The 22620-nt window shown below is 39.8% G+C and overlaps 1 protein-coding gene across 1 annotated transcript in view; it reads left to right on the top strand.

Moving 5' to 3' along the window:
* TMPRSS15 (transmembrane serine protease 15) overlaps positions 1-22620 on the top strand; it is a 619275-nt gene that overhangs the window by 494787 nt on the left and 101868 nt on the right. Inside the window, exon 19 of the mRNA XM_077480049.1 lies at positions 7106-7201. Within this exon, the coding sequence (XP_077336175.1) occupies positions 7106-7201 (96 nt within the window). The remainder of the gene's footprint in view (positions 1-7105; positions 7202-22620) is intronic.

Consider the following 22620-nt stretch of genomic DNA (forward strand, 5'->3'; position numbering starts at 1 on the left):
AATCCGAACCTGCCTTAACCGTTTATTATCCCTAAAGGCTATGTGTATATATATATCCTTAATCCAACCAAATGTGACTATACACCACTTCTATTAATTACCACATATAAATTCACTGGTTTCAAAAGAGCTGAAAAACAAAAGCCATACCCAAACCACAAAAAATCAGATACTAAATAATATTCACACTATTCTGTGATGGTGAAAAAAATCCCTATATATATGGGAAGTATAACATCTATACTTCCACTGTACGTGTACAATCCTTGTGCTAATTGTTAAATTATTATACTATAAAGGCCCCCAAGCCTTAATAGCTAAATTTATGTGTACCACCAAAACCTAAAAATTGCAACCTTATTCAAAACCAAAAAAATCCTTATAAACAAAAAAAACAAAAAACAAAAAACAGAAAATGTGAAAAAATAAATGTGAACATATACAAAATCATATATATAGAGTCCAAAGATAGTCTTTCTTCAAGTATTCCCAGAAGTACAATTATTCTGCTTCAAGTGACAGAAAGGTGACTTTTGTGATTATGCCTGTTTACTGGTGACTTCCGTGCTTTTCCCCCTCAAGGGTCCCCACTCACCGAATCCACGCACCCCCTAGGGGGTTACACGCCTGTAATCTGTGTTCCACTTTATTGAGGATCCCACTGCTTGGCTCTGTCTTCAACAGGTCCTCTCCAGGGTTTTTTAAAAGAGATGGGAGAAAAAACTCCTTTGTCCGCCAGTAGTTCCTCAAAATGAAAAAAATCCACTCATGGTGTAGTATTTTGGTTTACTAAATACTTAAGTTGGGGGGAAGGGGAGCAGGCTACAAAAAAATTTTTTTACTTAAAAAAAGAAAAATTTTCTTTATAAGTATGTATATATGGTGGGAGACTGGTAACCACTTAAAACATGCTTTATTGCAGGAAAATTATTACAAAAAATATATAATTAAAAAGCTTTTCCATATGCCACAGAGATTTCTGCACAACACTTTGTACAAAAAAGTCTTTTTAGAATTTCCACAACATTGCAATCTATAACAGTTGCACTGCAAAAAAATTCTTTATCCTTATATATGTATAGCAGTCATACACTTCAGAAGATATAAAAAATCAAAAAATTCAAAAAGACTGGCAATAATAAAAATAGAAATAAAAATAAAAAATAAAAATATAAAAAATATATATAAAAAAAATTTTTGTATAAGAAAGCAACAATACAGTCCTACTTTATATACTTATGTATAGCAGCGCTGTACTCCGTCATATGAGGCCTATACCCCTAAGTATACACCCTCCTTCTATGGTTGGGGAGCTCTGATCTCTCTTTAGGGGGTACCGTTTTCCAGGCTCTATAAGGCTACTCATATGCTGAGATTAGTATTGTTTAGCTTTTAGATGTTGGGCATCTTTGCACAAATATAAGCAGAAAAAATGCAAAGGCCACAATGCAAAAACAGCACTCCGGTTTGCGAAAATCCCTCTGAGCGAGCGGCGTGCGTTCCAGCTGCGCTCCAACGGGTCAGGCGCACCGGGTTTTTTCTCTTTCCGGGTTGTTTCTCTCCGACAAGGAACAGTGAGATAGTATTTACTACCACCCGTTGTGCCCCGATTTTACGATCGGTGGGGTTTATGAGTATAAATATTAGGTATATAGAAACTGGCCCGTTAGGTATAATGAGGAACGTAGATGTAAACAAACCTGTAACCCCACCCTAGTCCAGCTATTGGTTGGCGTCTGGCAATGGGAGGTACAGGCATCTTCAAATACGTGGTTGTGAGTGTGTGTAGTATCGCTGCTGAGGACGTCTATGACGAAACGCGTACAGCGTCATTACGCACACCACGTCACTTCCGGTGCGCCTGACCCGTTGGAGCGCAGCTGGAACGCACGCCGCTCGCTCAGAGGGATTTTCGCAAACCGGAGTGCTGTTTTTGCATTGTGGCCTTTGCATTTTTTCTGCTTATATTTGTGCAAAGATGCCCAACATCTAAAAGCTAAACAATACTAATCTCAGCATATGAGTAGCCTTATAGAGCCTGGAAAACGGTACCCCCTAAAGAGAGATCAGAGCTCCCCAACCATAGAAGGAGGGTGTATACTTAGGGGTATAGGCCTCATATGACGGAGTACAGCGCTGCTATACATAAGTATATAAAGTAGGACTGTATTGTTGCTTTCTTATACAAAAATTTTTTTTATATATATTTTTTATATTTTTATTTTTTATTTTTATTTCTATTTTTATTATTGCCAGTCTTTTTGAATTTTTTGATTTTTTATATCTTCTGAAGTGTATGACTGCTATACATATATAAGGATAAAGAATTTTTTTGCAGTGCAACTGTTATAGATTGCAATGTTGTGGAAATTCTAAAAAGACTTTTTTGTACAAAGTGTTGTGCAGAAATCTCTGTGGCATATGGAAAAGCTTTTTAATTATATATTTTTTGTAATAATTTTCCTGCAATAAAGCATGTTTTAAGTGGTTACCAGTCTCCCACCATATATACATACTTATAAAGAAAATTTTTCTTTTTTTAAGTAAAAAAATTTTTTTGTAGCCTGCTCCCCTTCCCCCCAACTTAAGTATTTAGTAAACCAAAATACTACACCATGAGTGGATTTTTTTCATTTTGAGGAACTACTGGCGGACAAAGGAGTTTTTTCTCCCATCTCTTTTAAAAAACCCTGGAGAGGACCTGTTGAAGACAGAGCCAAGCAGTGGGATCCTCAATAAAGTGGAACACAGATTACAGGCGTGTAACCCCCTAGGGGGTGCGTGGATTCGGTGAGTGGGGACCCTTGAGGGGGAAAAGCACGGAAGTCACCAGTAAACAGGCATAATCACAAAAGTCACCTTTCTGTCACTTGAAGCAGAATAATTGTACTTCTGGGAATACTTGAAGAAAGACTATCTTTGGACTCTATATATATGATTTTGTATATGTTCACATTTATTTTTTCACATTTTCTGTTTTTTGTTTTTTGTTTTTTTTGTTTATAAGGATTTTTTTGGTTTTGAATAAGGTTGCAATTTTTAGGTTTTGGTGGTACACATAAATTTAGCTATTAAGGCTTGGGGGCCTTTATAGTATAATAATTTAACAATTAGCACAAGGATTGTACACGTACAGTGGAAGTATAGATGTTATACTTCCCATATATATAGGGATTTTTTTCACCATCACAGAATAGTGTGAATATTATTTAGTATCTGATTTTTTGTGGTTTGGGTATGGCTTTTGTTTTTCAGCTCTTTTGAAACCAGTGAATTTATATGTGGTAATTAATAGAAGTGGTGTATAGTCACATTTGGTTGGATTAAGGATATATATATACACATAGCCTTTAGGGATAATAAACGGTTAAGGCAGGTTCGGATTGAACACCAGCCTGAGGTAGCGCCAACAGCCCACAATAATTATTCACTTTCCTATGTCTAGTTGTAGGTGTGCTTACTTGTGGCTATACTCATCAAATGTATTCTTCTTACATCATGTCCTGATGACTGTCATAGCTGGGACAGAAAGTGAGAGGAAATACCAATATTGACATGAGAACAGGAAATAAAGGGACATCTCCAACAATGGGGACATGGACGGCATAAATCCTGACAGATGATCTAACCCTTTCCATACCATCCAAAGCAAAGAAAATGGTTTGATTAAAGTTTCATTTTAAAACAATAAAGACCCAAGGGCACCTCTTGAATATGGAAGGAAAGAAGTTTAAAGTGATCGTAAACACTCATCTTGTAAAACAACCCATTCAGTTTAACCTCTTATGGACCGCCCCATACAGATAGGGCAGGAGGGTGGCCCTCCTGCACAAAATCACGTATTTGTACATGATTTCCTGCACTGGGTCTGGAGCGCCCACTGCTGGAGACCAACTACCACTGTGATTGGAGACAGTGGGAGCCAATCAGCGGGTCTGGTGGACCCAATGTCAGCCGGGACCTGCCAATCGTTCTCAGGAGAGGCAGAATGGTGGTTTGCCTATGTAAACAAGAGTGGGAGATGGAGATCTTGTGTTTTTGTTAAGCAGAAACATGAATCTCTGTCTTCCACCAGTCAAAGCATCCCCCCCACACAGTTAGCAAGCACTCCCTAGGAGCACAGTTAACCCTTTAATCGCCCCCGATGTTAACCACTTCCCTGCAAGTGCTGTTAGTACAGTGACAGTGCATTTTTTTGCATTGATCACTGCATTAGTATCACTGATCCCCAAAAAGTTTCAAAAGTGTCAGTTGGGTGTCTGATTTGTCTGCTACAATGTCGCAGTCCCGCTAAAAAAAATCACTGTTCGCCGCCATTATTAGTAAAAAAAAAAAAAATCAATAAATATATCCCATAGTTTGTACGGTATAACTTTTGCGCAAACCAATCAATATACGCTTATTGGGATTTTTTTTAACCAAAAATATGTAGCAGAATACATATTGGCCTAAACTGATTAAGGAAATTCGATTTAAATTTTTTTTTTTTTGGCATAAAGTAAAAAAAAATTAGTTTTTCAAAATTGTCAGTCTTTTTGTTTATAGCGCAAAAAATAAAAACTGCAGAGGTGATCAAATACCACCAAAATAAATCTCTATTTGTGGGGAATAAAGAACATCAATTTTATTTGGGCACGACCGCGCAATTGTCAGTTAAAGTGACTCAGTGCCATATTGCAAAAAATGGCCTGGTCATGAAGGGGGGTAAACCAGGGCTGAAGTGGTTAAAATAGAAATGATAAGCAAAACATTTTTGTATAGATATATAAAAAAAAAATTATAGTTACCCTTTTTTCCCCTTTTTTATAAGTGATCACATTTCCTCTGTTCTCAGCTGCATAAGAGCTGGGGGAAGGAGAAGCAGCAGCACAATGAGTTTCCCAGTGAATGGCTGTGCAGTGAGGGAGTGTCAGGGCATGTCTGATCATTGGAAGAGAGCACATTGAGTTCCCAGCACTGCTAGATAACTGACCACTGTGTGTTCTCCTGCCTAGTGTGGTCAGTTTTTTTTATAGGAAAGCAGAGGGACTGACAGGAATACCAGGGATTTCACACAAAGGAAGCAATGCAAAGAGAGCAGGAGATTTTCTCCTACAAGTACTTGCTACATATCAGGAATATGAAGTGTTGGGATAGCAAATGCTTTAAACTCCATATGCAAAAAGGGATATTTATTGTAAGAGCTGTGCAGAATAGCCACAGAAATTGTATAAAATCACTAATAAAACAACTATTAAAAAATACAATAACACAAAGCAGTATAATTCAAAGCTTCTGTCCAGAAAAAATCAGATTATTTAGCCCAAACCATGTACCCTTCTAAAGAACCATTTTTTTCTTGCCCTCATCCTATAAGGGGAAGATCCTTAATACTTGGCTCTACCCAGGGCAAGTAGGAGGCATCTGTAGGGTTATGTTTGAAGCTTGTCCTGAAAAATTGTATGTTGCAAATAAAAAAAGTATCACGGACAGTACTCAATTTTCTCTGTCGCAATTGCACTAATACGGCTACAATCACATTAAGCAGGGTTATGTCTCAAAGGCATGCCCTACAGAACTAGTGAGGGCTCTGAGGAGGAGACCAGTTACCCAGCACACAGTTAGCCACCTGGGTTAACCAGTTTCCTCAACAGGAAATCATGCTAGAACATTTATCAGGTAGCTTTGACTTGGAAGCAGCACAACAATAAACCTGGGACACCTGCTTATTTTTCTTGTTATATTTGCCTGGGCAACATTTTGTTTTGCATTATATTAGTCCCAAGTAGGAAAATGTATAAAGGAAGTGTCCATTCTGCCCAACAAGAAACTTTCAGATGAACTATCCTCCTCTCTATCCAGTTCTAGCAGCATTAAAGCGCATGTTAACCCAAAAAATATTGATCCTGCTCCTTTAAAGAATGTTATATGACACAATGCTTATCCCGTGTCATTTGGACCCCTGTAACACCTAAAAAACCTGGCTGATCCTGCCAGTTTCTGCCCAACCCTGTGAAAACTGACCACGGTAATCACGGCTGCTGAGCCCCCAAACCGTGGTCAGCTTGCATGCCTCTGTGATCCGCAGCCCTGCTGTCTCTCCTCTCTGCTCTTGTGTCCTCCTCCCCCCTCCCCTCCCTGCCTCTTGGCTCCTGTGTCAAGGTCTGCCACCCTGCTGCTGTAATAACATGATTTATTGTATATAATCTACTCTGCCTTATAATGATATGCCACCCTGTGTGTGCGCTGTATAAAAAAAAAGCTGCATATACTGTATCTGTGAGCGCTGATCAGCAGTCACATGACGCGCCACATCTCTCTGGCTCTCGCCTCCTTTCCTCCTCCCCTCATCTTCCTCTCCTCCTCCTCTCCAGACTGACATCAGCAGGGGAATCTCGACCCCTCCCGCTGCATCTGTGAGATGGGGAGGCGAGAGATCCAGCGCATCACGTGACCACGGATCAGCGTTCACAGATAAGGTTTATACATATTTTTTTCTACAACACACACACAGGGGGACATATCATTATAAGGCAGAGCGGATTATTTAGAGTACAAGATGTGGGTTAACAAACCCTTTAAAGTGGTTGCCAATGCTCAAGGTTTTTACCTTCATGCATTCTATGTAGCTCAGGAGCAATCCTGCTTGGGTGCCCCATAGCAAGCTGCTTGCTATGGGGGTATTCGACCGGAGGGAGGGGCCAGGAGTGCCACGGTAGGACCTGAGAAGAGGAAGATTAGGGCTGCAGGTTACATTTTCTTTTTTTTTTTAATACCACTTTCAATTGAGATAAGTGACTATTAGGCAGCACAGACAACTTCTCTGGAAGATCTTCCCCCTCAGTAAGGACCATCTACAATATATCTGTAGTATTTCACCAAAATTAGGTTTAGACACATTATTTCCCATCATTCATTGCAGCCACAGATTAATCAGGATCATTCGCTTTTATAAAAAATATTGTAAGAAAATACAATACATAAGCCGTGCCTTCAAATTTCCTAAAATATACATTAATCGATAATCACTGTAATACTTTTGCTCTTTTGTTATGCTTGGTTTGTTCTTTTTTATATTTTTTATATAATATATCATGTAATAAAAATAATGTTTTTTCCACTCTAGAAATGTGAACGTAACATCACCTGTAATGTCAAACTCAACTGGGCCATTTGCAATGTTAGTGCAAGCTACTGATGGTACTCTAGGTCTTCAGCTAAGGTAAGGACCTAAACATGTAATAAAATAAAGTCTCATACAATTGCTTACATCAGTAATGTAAGAGCTGCGAATATTACAAAATTCATAACAGTGATTTATTGCATAGATGAGTTTATTCAGTGGTGTGCTCTATTATTATGGGCAAATACACTGCTATCTTTGTGTGAGCAGGAATAAGCTATGTGAAGATGTCATTTACTTATTACAAAGATGGTCGATACAGATTTTGCCATCGTTTTTCAACAACATGAAAAAATGTCAGTTTTTGATAACCAGCATGAAAAATATCAGAATAAAATGTGTGCACTTTTCCTAAAAAGTAGAGAAACCCATAAAATGATTATTTTATTATATCTTGTAACTATTTCTATATATCTATAGCGTACATGTCTTCTATTCATCCTTTATATTTCAGCCATTTATCCCTATGTTCTTTCTTTTTTCTTATTCATGACCTATTTTGGGGATATAAGAAGAATCATAATCTAGCAGCCTTTTGAAGCAGATTTTTCCTCCCTTCTAAGTATCTGCTTTAGTAAATTGGCATCCCACGGAATGTATTTAGGAACAATGCTGACTGTCTGTTCTAGTTAATCACGAATAAAGGAATAATACACATCATTCTGAATATTCAGAATTTGCATATTTTATTGCTTGCATATTTTATCTGGAATTGCATTTGACTTACAAATCAAGTAAAAGATATAAATAAATGTATTGCACTTGTAAATTAAATGTTCAGATTTTGTTGTTCACTGAGTTGTTTCTTTTTTAAATAAGAAAAATTCAAGCGTGCAGTGGACAAAGATATATATATATATATATATATATATATATATATATATATATATATATATATATATATATATATATATATATATATATATATATATATATATTATTTATTTATATATATATATATATATATTTATATATATATTTATTTTTTTTGCTATATGGTGAAATCTATTTGGCTATAGTAAATTTATTCAAATTGTACTTTAGTTTTGCTCTTAGCATTGCTTTACCTGAGCCAGAATCTGTCAGTTTGCCTTTGCTCTGTGATGTTAAAAAAATTACTGTATGGCTCATATACTAAAATCTATTTTGATCTTTTTTTGACTAACTGTGGTCATAAATGTCAATTTAGTGGCCTGAGCCACGATGATGTCACTTCCATGCGCGATAACATCATTCCCTGGTTACGGCATAGTGCTCTGAAGGTCCGGCCCTTCAGGGCACATGCACCGGTGACGTCACAAGCTGCATCCAGGATGAATATCTCCTAAACGGTGAACACTTAGGAGATATTCATTTACCCACAGGTAAGTCTTATTATAGACTTACCTGTAGATAAAAATCACAAAGTGGACTTTACTACCTCGTTAAGGGTTTTAACTGACCCTAGAATACTCTTACTTATACCATCTTTTTTTTGTCACCTGCCCGAATTTGGAGATTTCCAGTCCTGGCCTGGAAAATGTCCAAATTGTTCCCAATTAGCCATGTTCTCTCCCCAGTGTCATGTGACTTGTTAGTGTTACAAAGTCTTAAGTGTGAATGGGGAGCAGGTGTGTTAAATTTGGTGTTATCGCACTCACTCTCTCATACTGGTCACTGGAAGTTCAACATGGCACCTCATGGCAAAGAACTCTCTGAGGGTCTGAAAAAAAAGAATTGTTACTCTACATAAAGATGGCTATAAGAAGATGCCAAGACCCTGAAACTGAGCTGTAGCATGGTGGCCCAGACAATACATCAGTTTAACAGGACAGGTTCCACTTAGAACAGGCCTTGCCTTGATCAACCAAAGAAGTTGAGTGCATGTGCTCGGCATCATACCCAGAGGTTGTCTTCAGGAAAAAAGATGTATGAGTGCTGCCAGTATTGCTGCAGAGGTTGAACGCCACACACTGCATTAAATTGGTCTGAATGGCTGTCATCTCAGAAGGGAGCCTCTTCTAAAGATAATGCACAAGAAAGCCCACAAACAGTTTTCTGAAGACAAGCAGACTAAAGACATGGATTACTGGAACCATGTCCTGTGGTCTGATGAGACCAAGATAAACTTATTTGGTTCAGATGGTGTCAACCAGGTGAGGAGTACAAAGACAAGTGTGTCTTGTCTACAGACAAGCATGGTAGTGGGAGTGTCATGGTCTGGGGCTGCATGAGTGCTGCTCACATTGGGGAGCTACAGGTTGATTGAGGGAATCATGAATGGCAACATGTACTGTGACATACTGAAGCAGAGCATGATCCCCTCCCTTCAGAGACTGGGCTGCAGGGCAGTATTCCAGCATGATAACGACCCCAAACACCCTTCCCAGATGACCACTGCCCTGCTAAAGAAGCTGAGGGTAAAGGTGATGGACTGGCCAAGCATGTCTCCAGACCTAAACCCTATTGCACATCTGTGGGGCATCCTCAAATGGAAGGTGGATGAGTGCAAGGTCTCTAACATCCACCAACTCCCTGATGTTGTCATGGAGGAGTGGAAGAGGACTCCAGTGGCAACTTTTAAAGCTGTGGTGAACTCCATGCCCAAGAGGGTTAAGGCAGTGCTGGAAAATAATGGTGGCCACACAAACTATTGAAACTTTGGGCCCAATTTGGACATTTTCACTTAGGGGTGTACTCACTTTTGTTGCCAGCGTTTTAGACATTAATGGCTGTGAGTTATTTTGATGGGACAGCAAATGTACACTGTTATACGAGCTGTACACTCACTAATTTACATTGTAGCAAAGTGTAATTTCTTACATTGTAGCAAAGTGTTGTCACATGAAAAGATATAATAAAATATTTACAAAAATGTGAGGGGTGCACTCACTTATATGAGATACTGTATATATAGTGTTTTCTTTCAGGAAATGTGCGTATTACAGTCCTCTCGCCAACTTTTTTTGTCTTTTATTAATAGACAGGTTCATGTACAGTAGGGTTCCCACTCCCACCTTTTCAAGAGTTGCAGAGTTTGGCCTATGCAAACTCCTTGCCTGTTCAAGCACCATTTCACTGCAACCCCTTCACTTTTCAGACAACTTGTGTAGTCAAATCGACTGTCATGGACATATGCTCCCTTCATGTCAACCAGTGACGGCCCTTCCATTAGGGGCGCTGGAGCGCCTCCCTCTCTATCCATGGCCACCACCCCCATGCTCTTTCCACGGCCACTATTTTGCAGGACACCGCCACCCCCTATTCATGCATCTGGCCCTTTTCCAGACGCCGGGTATGTAAAGTACAGCAGCTGGGGTTGTTTTTTGAAGCACTTGAACAGGCTTTAAAATAGGTTGGGCTCATGGCTCAGAGCATTGTGAAAGAAGCCCACCCAGGTTTTACAACAGCGATCCTCAATCCGGCCAATCAGAAGCAGGTCTCAGACCTGCTGAAATGTGAAGAGTCCCAATTGGCTGCTGAGGAGGAGGAAGGAAACAGAATCAGCAGCAATGCCCATGGAGAGCAGGGGGTGGGAATTCCATTGCCGCCGCCTAGTTAGGGCAGCCACCGGCATTGCCCACCATAGATCCATAGATGGGGTAAGTGCACCAGACCCACCTAACTGACTGACTGAGGGGTTGGTACTGTTTACTGCCCCCGCAAATAAATTACCACCAGCCACCACTGCTGTCAACACACACTTGTCACCCTCTACACTACTCTGAAAGGGGGCGATGGGAACTTATCAGGCTACACTGATTCAACACTCACCTGGCAATCAATTGCACACTTGCTCAGGCACCCTTTCACTGCTGAACCAGCCAATCAAGTGTTTGTAAAGGTAGACTTCTTTTTACCTTAATGCATTGTATGCCTTAAAGTAAAAATCCTTCTGTGTGCAGCCTATCCTCCAGCCACTCCTATACTTATCTGAGCCTATTCTCAGTCCAGCACTGTGCCTGCAAGCAATGGCTCTCTCCACTCTCTCCCTCCTCATTGGGCAGATTGGTAGCAGCCGGAACCATTGGCTCCTGCTGCTAACAATGAAATTCTACGAGGAGGAAGCTGGGTCAATAGGTGCAGACAGTGTAGCTCGGAATGAAGCCCACAGGTGTGTCATCATAGGAAACAGTTTCCCATGGTGACACACTGAGTGGAAAAGGAGCCAGGAGGGTTGGCAGGGGAATTGGAAAGAGGAGGATCAGGACTGCTCTGCGCAAAACCATTGCACAGAGAAGGTAAGTATGACATGCTTGTTATTTAAAAAGAAAAGTTAAGTTTAGGGTCACTTTAACTGCATATTCTGTATACCCAGGACATTGTTGACTTTTGCAACATATTTGAACAGGCAGATGTTAGATTTTTTACTTCCAATGTGTCAGCGCTCTAACTATAAGTGTCTCATCATAATGAAAATAACATAAAATGAAAATAAATGTGTGATTATGTGTACTAATATTTGTATCTTCCTAAATATTTGTGTTACCGAACATCCCGTATGGTCAAAATGAATTAATAAATAACTCAATAAGCTACATACTAGGGGGAGGCAACCTGGGGCCCCCCAGCTGTTGTGGAACTAAATTTCCCATGAGGCATTGCAAGGCTGGCAGTTACAATTACTCCCAGAGGTATGATGGGACTTGTAGTTCTGCAACAGCTGGAGGGCCCCAGGTTGCCTACCCCTGCTATATACCATTCCATACACATTAACATTATAAATCCAGCAAATGCAAACTCATGAATATTAGTCCAATTATCTCCCAAAATCATAATTGTTGTCAATATGAATGTATCAATCCATACAATAAAAGACCATAGATCTTGTATTTACCTACATTAATCTAAAGGGCCTGTACACACAATATGAAAATCGTAACGAAAAATGTGTTCAATGAACAATCTGCCAATTTCCGGATCATTAGTATGGTGCTTTTGACAGCTGATTACGTTTTTTTGTCTGACAAAAGCTGGATATGCAGACTATAACATTTTTGTCTGATGTGAACTCAACATCCAATTTTCGTTTCATTAGTACGGTTTTCGTAGAAAAAAAAATTGTAAGAGCAAGACTGTGAATGCTCAGAAACAAAAGAATATATAGAAAACAACAAAACTATTCACCACATTACGTGTATTCTGTCGTATGAAAATTTTCGAATGGTGAGTAACCACTTCACTTTTGACATAGGACTAGCATGCCACAAAAAATGGACGCTCGGTCTTCCGAAAATCTAAGCGTGTGTACGAGGCTTAACTCCCGAGATCCTTATTGTCCACTTATTGCTAAATTTGGTCAAAATGCACCTGAAACATATCCGATGGAGACTGAGCTGAAGAAGGGACTTCTCTCGCACCTCTTATCCACCATCCCTGGAGGTGGAGACAGGGGACATTATTGATTTTCCTGATTTTGATACTGATATTCATGATTTTGTGCTTGATGGGTTTATATTTGTATGATTATTAATGTGTATTGATTGGCATATATGTATTGATTTGTAAAATCATTTATTGTGACCATACAGGGTGTTATGTAGCTCACAAATCATTAGGAACACAAACATTTTAGTACAAACAATCACAATTTTATTTATTTTTTCATTTTGCTGAAACACTTGTAGCATTGGAAGAAAACAGATTCTATTATCCTAAGGGATAATACCAGCAAAGCCACAGCAACTCTCTATATATTTTTTATACATTGATATGGAGGACAGTGTTTGATTCATTCTATGAACCATTAGATCTTTTTTCAAGCAGTGCCTACAAACAAGCATTATATACTTGAATAAAAACTCAAAGAATATTTGCCTTTTCAGTCATTTCAATATAAACAGATGTAATTGAGTGCTGAGGAACAAAGAAACATGCCTTGGACCTCAGAAGCTGCTATTGCCCCCTTTAGTAGAGATTTCTAAATATATGCAAAAAGAACCCAAAAAACACTTATTTTATTGTTGTTGAATTTTTTTTCTTGTGCTGACTAGGCAGTCATGTAGAGTTCATCCCAAACTGCACATGTTCACCGGTGGCCAGTCAACCCACCCACTGAACCTCCAGCTAATGCATTTTGAAGTCATTTATTTAGTGGCAATATCACTACCACCACTAAATCACAACAACTTCCAGCTCATTGGCTGCTGGGATAATGGTGGCCACTTGAATCCTAACAACGAATGCACAGTGCAGTCTTCCTGCATCCTAGCAACCAATAATATCCTTGGTTGCCAGGTTGTAAGTGGCTAACTTGTACTTCATCCATGACAAAGGTAGTGACCAATGTCCTAGTAACTAATGATCTGTGCAAGAAATAAATAAATGTTTAAAACTCTTATCCTATACTAGGGTCTGATACAAGAAAAATGTTTTGGGGTTCCCTCTAAAAATCCATACCAGGCTCTTGTCCTTGATGAGCAGTAAGCTTCTGAAAGAGGCCACAGGTACATACCGTATGTGTAAAAAAGTTTTTTTTTGTTGCGCTAGAGATATCAAACATAAGCAAAGCTGTATTGTATGTGGGATAAGGGGGGACGGGGTTAAAAATTGTCCGGGGGTGGGGCACAAATAAAACAATGTAAAAAGTAAATGAAAGGTCATTCAAAAAGGACTGGTTCCTGATGTGAGTTCAAGTATTGGGAAGATTAAAGTGTATAACCTGGGTGAATGACCGCAGGGAGATATAACTGACACGAGCAGGAGGCAGCACTCTGAAGGGTAGAAAAACCTTTAGGAGAAATATAAAAACAGAGAACAAGCAGCACCAACCTCAGTGTAGTAGTTTAAAACATGCTAATAATTATAGTTTAAAATGCACTCACTCTGTGTAAGATGTAAGCAGGCATATCATAAAAGAAATCCAAATGGACAGCAGGATGGACAGTGGGGCTTCACAGGAGATGATCCTCTCAGGCTGTATGCTCTTGTCTGTTGACGCCAGTGGCTTCCAGTGTCACAGATCAGAGTAGGCAAGGCACAATGAGAATCATCAGTCTGCAGAGTCCTGGGTCACAATCGGATGATGCTAATGTCATGATCGGATGATACTAATGGCGTGCTGTCACGATCGGATAATACTAATGGCGTGCTGTCATGATCGGATAATGCTAATGGCATGCACGCGTTCGGAACATACGTGTTCCTTTGTCAGGCATAGCGATCCTCCATTTTGGATGTGGTATAAGAGGGAAAAGGGGTAGGACAGTTGAGCCAATCAGATCATAGCACTGCCTTATCAGTAGGTCACTGGGTTTGGCTGATTCTAATGAGATGAGAGGCGGGGTGTTTTGGGCTTTGATATATTATAGAGTCTGTTCGCGTTGATTGAAAACATAGTATAGAGCGAAAAAAGTGAAAGACTGTAGGAAACAGTGAACATATACACTAATATTCAAAATGGTGGAATATATAAAGCATGCACGCACTTAAATATATTAAAAACAAACAATTACTATTTTCTATAGAGGTATATTATCTCCTGAGTTTTAAAAGACTATGGAAAAAAGAAATAATAAGATAAAATAATATAATGCCACTAGGATATTCTACCAGCAAACAAATTTTTATGGGCATTTTGGACACAGATATTCACACACAATACACACACAAGGCTACCAACCCTGGACAGGGAAATTATATATATATACATGTGTGTATATGTGTATATATGTGTGTGCGCACATGCATATATACGTGCACATACACACAGAACAACATACAGGGGAGTCCGTACTAAACTACGTATGTACAGACGTGCATGTCTAATATGTACAAGAAACTAGAGGCATGAATCTAGGGCCTGCATATGTATGCAAAGAAGAGCATGCACATACACGTCTGCAGGCCATTGGATGTACTGACCTACATCATATGAAATTATCCATTCCAATCAGATGGGAAAGGGAAAAATTGGGAAAAAGAGGAGGGTTAAAATGCATCTATCTATTTATTATATGTTACGTTGGCAGAATGGCACGGCTGGGCAAATGGGCATACCTATACGTTCCTTTAAATTTTCCACTGTGCCATCGCATGCGCACCGCCGGTGGCATGCCGGCCGGGACCTACCTGAGTCAGGTCACAGGTCCCACAGACTCGATTGCCACAGGGATACCCACGATCGTCTCACGGGGAGGAAGAACGGGGAGACACTAATGTAAACAAGCATCTTCCCGTTCTGCCTAGTGACAGTGTCACTGATCTCTACTCCTTGTGATCGGGAACAGAGATCAGTGATGTCTCACACATAGCTACGCCCCCCAACAGTTAGAAAAATGCCTCAGGACACACTTAACCCTTACCTTCACTGCCAATGTCATTTACACAGAAATCAGTGCATTTGTATAGCACTGATTGCAGTATAAATGACAAAAAGTTTGATTTTACTGAATGAAAAGCTGAAAAAAAAATAGGGAGCATCTCAGATGGACAAGATGAAGTTCAATCCCTGCATGGCTAGTAAAAGATGGCTGATGGTACCCTTAAAGCTACAATTAAAATTACCGCCTATTGATATGCCCACAAAGTTCGCCGAGTTTTTCTACTCTTTTAATCCTTTTATATAGCTTAAAGCTACAATGTTATTTTACTTTTGTTTTCTCTGTGGTCATTATGCAGCAAGTAAGCCAATAACTTTTGTTTTCAGAACTGATTTGCCATAAAAAAGTACTGTTTATGGCTATTATCATGAAGATAAGCCTGCTAAAGTCTCAATAAAGACAATGCTTTGTGACAAACATTTTGGTGTCTTGTGGCCCAGCTAGTCCCCTGAATATTGTAATTTGCAGTTTTAGTTGTGAACAGTGATAGTCCAAGACAGGGCTGAAGCTGGGGGGATCTCAGTCAAACTCGATATGACTAGATGCATTTGAGTCAAAGTTAAGACTAAGAGTAGAAGTCATGTTTTTGGTTAAGATAAGCCATGGATGATGATGAGGGAATATTGGCCTGTTTCAAAATCTCCCCCCTACAAAAGCATTTTGGAGTATGTCTAAAAAATGAAGTAAGGGATTAAAAAGGCAAAGTCTTAAGGAACACCTGCAAAATCTGCAGAAGGTACAACACTGGGTCTGCAACGGCTCAGTGAAAATAAAAACATTCCAGATAGGAGATTGAGTTGATCAAGAGGAAGGCAAAAAAAAAAAAAACGCAAACCATGATCCAATTTGCTCCAGTAGGGAAAAAAAGTTCCTTCCTGATTCCCCAAGAAGCAATTGGATAGTCCCTGGAGCAACTTTACCAATGTTAGTATCCACTATTCAGCTATATTATGTACATTTAGGAAATAAGCCAGGCCGTTTTAAAGCAATCTACTTAGCTGGGCAGAACCAACTCTGGAGGGAGTCCACATTTTCACAGCTATTACTGTGAAGACATCTTTCCGTAATTAGAGATTAAATCTAATTTCCTCCAGGTGTAAACAATGCCTCCTTGTTCTCCGTGATGACCTTAAAGTGAATAACTCAACACCAAGTTCACTATTTAGACCACTTATGTATTTATACATGTTGACCATATCCCCCCATTTATCTCCTCTTCTCAAGAGAGAATACATTCAGTTCCCACTAATCTTTCCTTATAGCTGAGCTCCTCCATGCCTCTTATTAGTTTGGTTGCTCTTCTCTGCACTTTCCCCATTTCCCTGTTATCCTTTTTGCAAACTGGTGCCCAAAAGTGAACTGCATATTCCAGATGAGTTCTTATTAATGGTTTGTACAGGGGCAAAAATATATATAGTCCATATTTCTCTTAATACTAGAAAGGATTTTGCTAGCTTTGGAAATGGCAGCTTGGCATTGTATGTCATTGTTAAGCTTATGATCTACCAGAACATCCAGCTCCTTCTCCATCATTGATTCCCCTGTTGTACTCCTACTAGTATGTATGATACATGCATATTCTTAGCCTCCAAGTACATAACTTTACATTTACCAATATTAAACCTCACTCGCAACATAGTTGCCCAATTAACCACTTCAGCCCCGGAAGGATTTACCCCCTTCCTGACCAAGCTCTTTTTTGAGATACGGCACTGCGTCGCTTTAACTGACAATTGCGCGGTTGTGCGATGTCATACCCAAACAAAATTGATGTCCTTTTTTTTCCACAAATAGAACTTTCTTTTGTGGTATTTGATCACCTGTGTGTTTTTTATTTTTTGCTCTATTAACAAAAAAAAGAGCGACAATTAAAAAAAAAAGCAATATTTTTTGCTATAATAAATATCCCCAAAAATATTAAACACATTTGTTCCTCAGTTTAGGCCAATATGTATTCTTCTATATATTTTTGGTACAAAAAAATCACAATAAGCGTATATTGATTGGTCTGCGCAAAAATTATCACGTCTACAAAATAGGGGATAGATTTATGCCATTTTTATTATTATTATTTTTTATTAGTAATGGCTGGCAGGGAAGGGGTTAAACATTAGGGGGTAATCAAGGGGTTAAGTGAGTTCCCTCAGTGTCTCCTCTCCACAGTCCACATGTTTTACTTCTCCCATGACCCCCATTCTGGCGACATGCCCACTCTTGACTCATCTCCAGACTCCCCCTCAGAGACTGCAGACATGATATAAGACAAGAGATGGTAAAAGGTTGCAAACATGGTACAAGAGATGGCTAGAGACTGAGGACATGATACAAGAGATGGTCAAAGGTTGTGGACATGATACAAGAGATGGTAAGATGTTGCAGATATGATTCAAGAGATGGTCAAAGGCTGCAAGCATGATACAGTAGGTGTCAGAGGCTGCAGGCATGGTACAGGAGATGGTTAGAGACTGAGGACATAATAATAAAGATGGTCAGAGACTGCAGACATGGTACAAGAGGTGGCCAAGGTCCTGTCCCCCAGACCAGCTCTTGTTATAGGTGGAACACTGATTCAATCAGTTTTCCATCTAGAAGACTATCACAGGAGCCGGTCTAGGGTGGCGGGACCTTGTTACAGTGCCGCCTTACACACACAGACCAAGCTCTGTGCCATACAAGAGGAGGAGCTGGAGGACAGAGGGAGGGAGGGGAGCACTGCAGCCACGCCTTAAAGCAGCGCCAGGGCAGCCAGCCTACCAGAACATTTCCCGGTATACCGGTAGGCCAGTCTGGCCCTGAGTCTAACAATCTATAACAACAAGCCAAGAGTACATTTGCAGCACATCTTTTTTTTTAATATGACAAGGGTACCATTCCTTCAAATAAAGTTATGTTACAGTAGAAGAATACCCAAAATGTAATTTTCTGGGCTTTGGCTGGGCCACTCAAAGACATTCATAGAGTTGTTTTGTAGCCACTTGATTGTTATCTTGGCTGTGTGCTTAGGGTCATTGTCCTGTTGGAATATGAACTTTCACCTCAGTCTGCAGTACAGAGAGCTCTGGAAAAGTTTTTTTTTTATCAAGGATGTCTCTGTACTTTGCTGTATTCCATCGATCCTGACTAGTCTTCCAGTTCCTGCTGCTGAAAAACATCCCCACAGCTTTAAGCAGCCTCCACCATGCTTCACTGTAGTGATGGTATTGGCCAGGTGATGAACGGTGCCCAGTTTCCTCCAGACATGACACTTGCCATTCAGGCCAAAGAGTTCAATCTTTGTTTCATCAGACCAGAGAATTTTGTTTCTTATGGTCCAAGAGTCCATCAGGTGCCGTGTATCAAACTCCAGACAGGCTGACATATGTCTTTTACTGAGGAGTGTCTTCCATCTGGCCCTTCTACCATAGAGGCCTGTTTGGTGGAGTGCTGCAGAGATGGTTGTTCTTCTGGAAAGTGCTTCTCTCTCCATAGAGAAACACTGAAGCTCTGTCAGAGTGAGCATCAGGTTCTTGGTCACCTCCCTGACTAAGGCCCTTCTCTGCCAATCTTTCAGTCTGACCAGGTGGCCCACTCTAGGAAGAGTCCTGGTGGTTCTTACCTTCTTCCATTTACAGATGATGGAGGCCACTGTGCTCATTGGGACCTTCAATGCTGCAGACATTTTTCTGTACCCTTCCCCAGATCTGTGCCTCAATACAATCCTGTCTCGTAGGTCTACAGACAATTCTGTGGACTTGGTTTGTGCTCTGACATGCACTGTTAACTCCGGGAACCTTATTTAGACAGGTATGTGCCATCAACAGTCCAGTATCCAATCAACTGAATTTAGCACAGGTGGACTCCAATCAAGTTGTAGAAACATCTGAAAGATGATCAATGGAAACAAGAGGCACCTGAGCTCAATTTTGAGTGTCATGACAAAGGTTGTGATACTTACAGTATGTACATGTGATTTTTGTTTTGTTTTTAATACATTTTAGACATGGGCGCCGTCAATAAATTTGTTTTGTTCTGTTCCGTTACGGTTCGTATTAAAATTAATTCGTACTTCGTATTTCGTGTCCAAAATTCAATTTAAATTCGTACGAAATACGAATTGATGTTAGGTTCGTTAACTTGTACGAACGTTCTTTACGATGAATTTAAAGGCAAAAATATACCTCAATATGACAGTCGATGCTGATGGAAGTTTGGTTTTTATCCGAAATACGAAATTCCGTTGAAAAGAATTTCTTATCCGAAATACGAATTTTCGTTAGATGAGGGGCTCCCCCCATCCCTGTGCTGTGCTGACTTCCTCCTGGGGGATTCGTAAACAAAAGTTCATATTTCGTACAAAATTCAGACGCATGGCAATTCGCATTTCGGATCCTCCCGAACGTACGAATTTAGGGAAATTCATACGAATTTGAGATTCGTACGAAACTAATCGCACATGTCTAATAAATTTGCAAATATTTCAAATAAACATCTTTCACATTGTCATTATGGGGTATTATTTGTAGAATTTTGAGGAAAATAATGAATTTAATCCATTTTGGAATAAGGCTGTAACATAACAAAATGTGATAAAAGTGAAGATCTGTGAATACTTTCCTAGTGCACTGTAGTATAGTATACAACAAAGTACTGTATATGCAGTATTTATTATACAGTACATGGTGATATATAAAACATTTGGCAGCTCCCATTTATCTTCCAGCTCAGTGTAAGTCTGTTAGCATGCCGCCTTTTATCTTTTCCTTCTTTAGTAATTTAATCTATCAATTGTTCAAAGGATAAGCATTTTTAAAAAGTCTACTTAGGCTTGATAAGGATACATTCTTTTTTTTATCTGTATCCATGGCAACCACCCTGTCCACATCAGTGTGACAAACTTGTCGAATTTCGATTTAGAATCCATTGTTCCCAGAGATCTGTTGACTTTCTCATGGCACTGTTACGAAAAAGCAAGTGCTCCTTTTATTACAAAATTGATTTTGTTAAGATGATGTGTGTATTAAGTTTAGGAGCTGTGATTCTATTTTCACTTTAGCTCAATTATGTGCTGATAAGAGAGAAAAAAGGAGGAGATTAACACAACAAACTGTGTTAGCGAAATCAAATTCACAAACTAATGGCTTGCTGTTAGCTGCACTGCCTTACAGTATGCTCTTCTTTGTGGATGTGTTATCAAAGCCCCAGAGCTGCAATGTGACAGAAACTCCACCTGTTGGTCAAAAGCAACTTGAAACTGAAATATTTTATGTTGAAGATCATTTTCAATAAAAAAAAAAAAAAAAGGAAAAAAAAAAAAAAAAAAAAAAAAAATATATATATATATATATATATATATATATATAATGATTGCCTTGCATAAAGAGATCTGTGTCTGTTTAACCCCTTCCACTCCAGAAGGCTTTACCCCTCCACCCCCACTTTATGTCCAGGCTATTTTTTGCGATACTGCACTGCATTGCTTTAACCTCTTCTGCACCGCCCCATGCAGATATACTGCAGCGGCCCTCCTGGGTGAAATCACGTACCTGTACATGAGTTCTAGTTCCGGGTCTGGGGGTGGACCCAATGTTTGCCAGGCACCATGTGACCATTCCCGAGAGAGGCAGAACGGAGGTTTGCCTATGTAAACAAGAGAGATTGCCGTTCTGTGAGAGGGGAAGATGCAGATCTTGTGTTTCTGCTAAGCAGGAATACAGATCTCGGTCTTCCCCCAGTCAAATCGCCTCCCCCACAGTTAGAAAGCACACTCAGGGAACACGTTTAACCACTTGATTGCCTCTGATGGTCACCCCTTCCCTGGCAGTGTCATTAGTACAGTGACAGTGCATTTTTTTTGCAGTTGCATAGTCGGTGAGGTTGAAAAAAGACACAAGTCCTTCAAGTGCAACCTATGTGTGTACTTTTATGTCAGTATTACATTGTATATCCCTTTATGTTACGATCATTCAGGTGCCTATCTAATCTTTTATTTTAATTATCTATGCTCCCTACTAAAAACATTGCAAGTGGAAGAGAATGCCACATCCTTACTGCTCTTACAGTAAAGAACCCTCTACAGGGTTACAGTGGTTGTAAACCCTTACAAACCACTTTGACCAACAGGTAAGCCTAGATGAAGGCTTACCTGTAGGTCCAAGAAATATCTTCTAAACCTACACGGTTTAGGAGATATTTGCCAAAACACAGGCACCGCTGTCAGCAGCGATATGCCGCGAGTGGCGGCTCCCGTGAGCATGCGCGGGAGTGACGTCATTGCGGCTTCGTCGAATGACAGCGCCGGAGCAGTGAGACCCACCGAGAAGATGGAGGCTCCGTACACCAGAGGACATCGGTGACTTCGCTGGCTCCTGTGTCAGGTAAGTGACACATAATGGATTACTATGCGATGCATTGTTGTCCATTATGCTTTACCTTTGCAGGCAATCAAAGAGGAAGTAAACTCATCAGGGTTTACTTCCTCTTTAACCTTCTAACCACTTAAGCCCCAGAAGATTTGCCCCCTTAAAGTGGTTGTAAACCCTCCCCCACAACTTTGTCCCATGTAAATCAGCATAAAAAACCCTAATGAACACTGCTTGTAGATATCTCCTTACTTGCTTAGTATTGTTGTAATCCTTGTTGTTCTGTAGAATGAAGTCACTGAGCATGCCCAGATCTCCCCTGATTTAAGTCACACTCCCTATGTCTTATCTATCTGTTATGAGGACTTCCTAAGGCACAACAGTGAATGCTTCTAATCACTCAGAGCTTCCTCCTACACACCATGTGACCATGTGACCTCACATAGTCTAAATATTGGCCATTACTGCAGTCGTATCAGCTGAAGCTGATAAGCCTGACAAAGGGAAACATTAGACATGGGCACAAGTAAATACTATGAAATAAACAAGTAAGCTATGAACAGGGAAGCAGGGTTGCCATAGAAACTTTGGATTGAGAAGGAGGCTTGGTTAATAGTACAGGAAGTGCTCAATGTAAGGGAGGAAATACACTCCACTGTGGACTCAGAAAACAATACTTAAAATGGTGCTGCCTAACCCTGGGAAAGAAGTTTTTTAAAGTTTCTTTAAACAGTAAGTAATATGCGATTTAGGCTGGATTACAGTGGCTATAGTCTGATAATGACTTATTATAATGGACTAAATGAAAAGAAGCATCAGA

The sequence above is a fragment of the Lithobates pipiens genome, unplaced genomic scaffold (assembly GCF_037356315.1).
Source record: "Lithobates pipiens isolate NorthernLeopardFrog02 unplaced genomic scaffold, aLitPip1_a1.2 Scaffold_16, whole genome shotgun sequence".
Taxonomy (NCBI): domain Eukaryota; kingdom Metazoa; phylum Chordata; class Amphibia; order Anura; family Ranidae; genus Lithobates; species Lithobates pipiens.